The following is a 6,535-nucleotide window of genomic DNA, read 5'->3' as shown; positions in this document are numbered from 1 at the left end:
TCGATTTGAAAAGTCAAGCGAGATTGAATTATTATTTTTTTCCAACTTTGCTCATGACATTAAATATTATAAAATTAAGAAGGATATAAACAAACAACAACTAATAAGGGGTTTAGTAATTTTTTATTAAAAGTTTAAATAAAATCTTGACAACTAAAAAGGAACGGAAAGAATATTATGTTTTAAGCTTTATTTATTGTGTGCACTGTTCAAGAATTCATTAATGAATAGTTGAATTCAAAAACGAAAAACGTGATAATAAGATAAGAGATCATATAATAAATTAAAGAAGCTTTTAATTATATTATACTATAAAATATTCTATAAGCAACGTATTTAACTTGCATTCACTCATTACAATTTATAGGTATTTGTTTGTTTTACCCTTTTTAAATAATCATTACACTTTTCGGGTAGTCTGTTTCTTTTTCGAACTCTGTTAAATTAATATTTAAAATATTATTAAATGAAGGAATTATTAAAAAAATTAATAAATACCTTGGAAACCTTTGAGGGATTTTGCAACTTTTCTAGCACAAGCTTCACAATGCATATCAACTTTGAGTAAAATTTCTTGAATTTCATCTTCTTTTTTTTCTTCTTCTTTTTTTTCTTCCTCCACTTTGTTCTCCTTTTCCTATCAAAATCACACACACAAAAATAATAATAATAATAATAATAATAATAATAATGATTAAAATTAAAAAGAATACAACCCCTTCTTATAAAAGAGGATTTGAAGTATATATAGATAATTAATCAAGGACAATGTAGTTTTTATCTAAGTTGCTCGGAGTTTTCAAAAATGTTGCCGCATCTGTACAATATTCTTCAAAAATGTATTACTTTTGAAGAATCTGATACGCACGTTATAATATTTTTAAAGAGTTCAAGCAACATAGGTGTTTATATCATGGGGTTCGTTCGAATTCAATAATTTTGGTTCGAATTCTGTATTTGTGTTACAAAATTCTCTAATTAAGTACAAATCTTGAATTCTAAATCAGAACGTTCAAATCTTGAATTCGTCTCTGCTTTTTAATTAATGTATAGGATTCTTGTTACAAAATTCACTAAACAAGTAGAAAAAAATAATAAGATTTTGATTTCGAAATTATAAATTCCAAATCTTGAATCCGTCTTTGCTGTGAATGTGCAAGATTCTTGTTAAAAAAAAATGTCACTAAACAAGTACAAAAATGATAGATTTTCAACTCGAACTCATAAAATTCAAATCTCGAATATATCATCCATGCTATTTATATGTTTCTACATTAACAAACCATGAAATAAACAAAAAAAAAAATAGATTGATTTATGGATTATTGAATCTATTTTGTTATTGTTTGAACATACCTCAGCCATGTAGTTAAAAAGCTTCAACAAATTCTTAAATTTTGTTGAACAAAATAAATTAAAAGCCATTTCTTTTTTTCTTCTTTAAAAACACTCACTAAATATATGTATATATTTATATAGACTATTAGTTAAGATAGATTTAGTAAATCCATTAAGGATTTATTGAAACTCAATAGTTTTGACTCAACTTAACTATACGTTACAAAAACCACTAAATAAATACAAATAGTAATGTACACATTGCGAACTAAAACTCATAAAATTTAAATTTTGAATTACGTTAAAAACTATGAAACTAATTAGCAAAACCAAATTAATGTTTTTTTTTTTTTTTTTGAGTATTTGAATATATACCTCACCCATGTAGTCAATAAAGCTCCAACAAAATCTTGATTTTTATTGAACAATGTAAATGAAGAAGTTTTTTTTTTTTTTTCCTTCTTTGAAAAATGGTCTAGATTAGATATATAGAGAGAGAGACAAGGGGCACATTTATTTAAGTTGGTGGAAGAAGATGACACTCAAACAAAAAAAAAAAAATTATTCATATCGAATATTTATATCATACCAATAAATATATGATATATATTTGTATATACATATAGTGGTGGAGTCACATGCAATAGAGTAGTGTCGATTGATATTCTTTCATTGAAAAATTATATTATATGGCTAGGTAAATTTTAATATTTTTTATGTATATATAGTACATATTGATGCTCCTCGACTTTTTCGTGAATTTACTTCCTTATATTTTGATATTATTTAGTAAAACTTCTTTCTCCGTCAGTGTATACATAATTAGTATTTATTCATGACTACTTTTCCGGAATAGTGATGATGTATGTGTATACTTTACTCTCGTCAAATCTCATTCTTGAGATTTCGATGGGTATTTTTTTGTTGTTGTATTATTTATTCATGACTAATTAACATATATTTCTCTTGACTAAATCATTTAATCATGATAATTTGAATTGATTGAATGTAAAATTTCGATACAAATAAAAATTTATTCACCGAAAATGAATCAGATATAAGGTGTGTTTGGTATGAAGAAAAATATTTTCCTATTTTTTCATATTTGATCATCAAAAATTTCAAAACGTTTTCTTTAAAAATAAAAAAAATAATAACTTTATTAATATAATCGAAAAAATAAATTTCACGAGTAATATTCAATATTTATTGTGTGCTCTTCAATCTTCACCCCAACACACCTCGTTTTTACCCCGACCCCATAACTCTCCACACCCCTAGCTACCTCCCCTCCAACTTCCATAGTAATTTATCAAAATTATATAAATATTTTTATAATAATATTTTTTATTTATATATCGAATAAGAAAATATATTGTAAATAAAATATTTATTTATTTTCCTAAAAAAATATTCATACACACTCATAGAATATAGTTTATTAATTTCAAGACTATAATACAAAGACAGTGGTCATTTTTGCTGACTCAGTTTCTCATCATTTGTCCTTCACTATATTTACTACCAGTCAATATTTATGTACTATTTCCTATTAAAAAATAAAAATAAAAAATAAAAAACCATGTTTTTTTTTGTGTGCCATTTTGATTTTGACTTGATATAATAACTACTACTGCTGGTTTGCTGTATATATGTTATGTACCCTAAAAAGTAAAATCTATATTCCATTTGAAAATTGAACGTTGTCGGTTGAATTGACATTAGTTCGATGTATTAAGATCCTGCTATCTACGAGATTTGGAGAAGAATTGAATCGTAAAAAATTATTGTATGTAGTTTTACTCTGCATTTTACAGGAAATTATTTTTGCAACTCAAACACGTAACATCTTGAAAGGGAGCCTTGGAGTAACTGAGAAAGTTATTGTCACGTAATTAGGAGGTCACGGGCTGATGCCTTGAAAACAGCCTCTGGCAGAAATGAAAGTAAGACTGTGTACAATACATCCTTGTGATGGGGCTCTTTCCCGAGGTCAGGGGCTTAAGCTTTGGAAACAGTCTCCGGCAATAATGATAGTAAGATTGCGTACAATACATCCTTATGGTGGGGCCCTTCCCCGAGGTCACGGGTTCAAGTCTTGGAAACAGCCTCCGGTAAAAATGACAGTAAGTCTGTGCGGGCCCTTCCCCGAGGTCACAGGTTCAAGCCTTGGAAATAGCATTTGACAGAAACGTAAGGTAAAATTTTGTACAATACACCCTTGTGGTAGGTCTTTCCACGGACTCTGCGCATAGTGACAGTTTTAGTACACCAAACCACCCTTTTAAACACGTAACATCTTAGTCACATTGCAACAATTGTTTTCACAACAATTTTACGCTAAGACTTTCGCTCCATTGACATAATCTAGTGAAAAAAAAATCAAATTTGTATTTTTACATGGTGTTTAAATTTGAATTTCATTTCTTTCTTAGATATGGAAGGTCGATTTGCATGCGTCGAATGCTCTTTAACATACGAATAATGTATCAAGATAGTCGATCCACTGCATATAGGCATTGAATTATTGCATTTATAGTTTAGTTTACGTACGATATTGGTCTGATGAAACTTATTAGCCGATAATCGCGACTCTCTATATTTTATTAAAGTCAATCATGTCCTAAATTGTAACTTATTATAAAAACTTTGTTAAATTTAAATTCTAAATTCGCCTTTAAACATTTTGAGTAAGGTAGATAAAATGGTCAATCACTAAATCCTACATATGATGTAAAAGGACAATGAGGATAGAAATTACAAAGCCCAAAATGGCTAATGAAAATGGGCCACAAACTTATTGATGAAAAAGGAAGAGTACTTTTTGGATGCAAGAAATATTTAAAGTAAAATCAACATAAATTCCGAAAGTTTGGAGCGTAATTATTGAAAATTTTGATATTTTATATAATTTTTGAGAATTTCAATTTTGGATTTATCGAGATACATAATTAGTTCCTGATACATTTTTTTCTTTATAAAAATATATACGTAGCTTCCGATATTTTTTTAAAATTTTGGATCTGTCAAGATACATAATATATCCAAAAAAGGTATATTTTTTCTTGTAAAGATACATAATTAGCTCTCGATATATTTTTAAAAAAATTTAAATCTGTCGAGATACATAATACATCCAACGAAGGTACATTTTTTCCTTGTAAAGATACATAATTAGCTCTCGATATATTTTTTTCGATTTTGGATCTATCGAAATACATAATTAGCTCCTTGATATATCCAACAAAGATACATGGTTAGTTGAAATTTTTGTAATTATTTTATAAAGGTGAAAAACTATGTAAATATGATAAGATTTATATTTATATTATTTTTTTTCATATATATAAATGGTGTTGAATTGTTTGGTGAATGGAGCCCATCACCCTATGTATATCCCTTCAAGACTAGAAGTATTTTATGCCACTTGGGATTTTGAATTTGTTGAGCTATGTTGAATTTGAGTTTTGATGATTGATAAATATTATATAAAAATTGATTTTTTAATATGTTTGAAATAAGAAATGATAATGTTTATGATCAATAAATAACTAAAGAGGAATTAGATTCTTATCATGTATACTAATAGAGTTGGACCAACATCGGTTGTGGTGTAGTGGTGGGACTACTTCATCATTAATCAGAGGTCCCAGATTCGAGCCTGGGTACGGAGAAAGTCTTGTTGGGAGGGTCACCCTCAGAATGAGCCCTACAATACGCGATCCGAGTTAATAGGGACTCTAACGCGGGTATCGGACACCAGTGACCCCCCCAGAAGTTCTATGCACGAAGTGAGAGAACTAGGTTCTTCACAAAGTGAACAATTGATGGTTGAAGCGTGTTTTGCCAAATGGTATGAAGCTCGAAGCTCGAAAAATTGCAATATTTTAGGTGTGTTTTAAACTCTCCGCTCTTTACTATACATTAAAAATAAGTTAAAGAATCAGTAATAAATTTTTTGAAAAAAATAATTTTTGTCATACCAAACACATCACAAGACATGTCAACATGATGTAGTAATAATGAATACTCATGTTGATATGAATCAATGTAGGATTCAAAATTTATACTACATTATGAGTTTTGAGTTAAAAATTGTTGGTATATATATACATATGTAAAAGCAAAATGTAAAATCATTTTTGAAAGTAAAAGGATGAATCAAAGCGATTATTCATACGAATAAACCGAACCCTTTTTGGTGAGACAATCATGTTACTCCACAAATAACACATTTATCAAACCAAAAATTTATCGGCCCTCGATGTTCGAATATCGAGTACTACAACGCTCAAATAACTCATTTCATACTCTCAGAAAAAGCTCGAACGACTTTTTATTTTCCTAAAATAATTAAAAATACATACAAAAATATTGTGATTGGGCAATAAAGTTGGATGAGTCACTTTCTTTATCTTTATGTCTACCCTATTATGGGCTATAACAGTATGTATGTATGTGCCAACCTCTTAATCTAATGGGCCTTCCATCACATGGTATACTCAATGTGAATATAACAATCAAATAGTATTTCATTCGGCCTACTTCATTCGGCAACATGCTTGTTACGTTGAGTTTTTAATTTGAAATTTTCAACTGTAAAAAAAATGCGAGAAAAAACCATAAGGGAAAATTCATTGTCAATTGTTCATTATGTATAATGCATATATAATCAATCTTTAAAACTATTATAAAAATAAAAGGCAAAAGAATGAACATAGTGAATGCGGAATAATTTGACAACAATTAATCAGTATGATAGCCATCATCATATTCATAGGGCCAATAATCATTATCATCAGAATATGGCCAATAATCATCTTCATCTGAATCTATATGAGAATAATCATGGATAGACTATTGTTCTTGGACAAGTGGTTCTATAATCTTATCAAGGATTTTCTCCTGAAAATCCTTGTTTAAATTTATCACTTTTAAAATAGTGATTAAAGCTTTTTCGTCTAGAAAACAAGTATAGTAACTCATTATGCTGTAAAAAGATTCATTCGTTTTAATTTATTTTTATACTTTTGTAATCTAGATATCTGTACTGATTTTAGATTATGATTTTCATTTAGAGAGGCATTTATGCGTACTCTAATCCTGTTAATTTCAGAATTATTTAAATAATTTTTTAATCTATATAACCTATTAAAATAGTTTTTTAAACTTTTTATATTATGATTGTAAAACCTGA

General features: G+C 28.1%; 1 protein-coding gene across 1 annotated transcript in view; it reads right to left on the bottom strand.

The window, feature by feature from the left end:
• LOC107870120 (heavy metal-associated isoprenylated plant protein 7) overlaps positions 1 to 6,506 on the bottom strand; it is a gene marked incomplete in the record, with an annotated part of 14,324 nt that extends 7,818 nt beyond the window's left edge. The window contains 2 exon segments of the mRNA XM_047412400.1: positions 499 to 637; positions 1,714 to 6,506. Of these exon segments, the coding sequence (XP_047268356.1) occupies positions 499 to 637; positions 1,714 to 1,722 (148 nt within the window).
• Positions 6,507 to 6,535: the final 29 nt, after the last annotated feature.

This window comes from Capsicum annuum, chromosome 5 (assembly GCF_002878395.1).
Source record: "Capsicum annuum cultivar UCD-10X-F1 chromosome 5, UCD10Xv1.1, whole genome shotgun sequence".
Classification (NCBI taxonomy): domain Eukaryota; kingdom Viridiplantae; phylum Streptophyta; class Magnoliopsida; order Solanales; family Solanaceae; genus Capsicum; species Capsicum annuum.
This window is presented reverse-complemented; position numbering and strand designations above follow the sequence as displayed.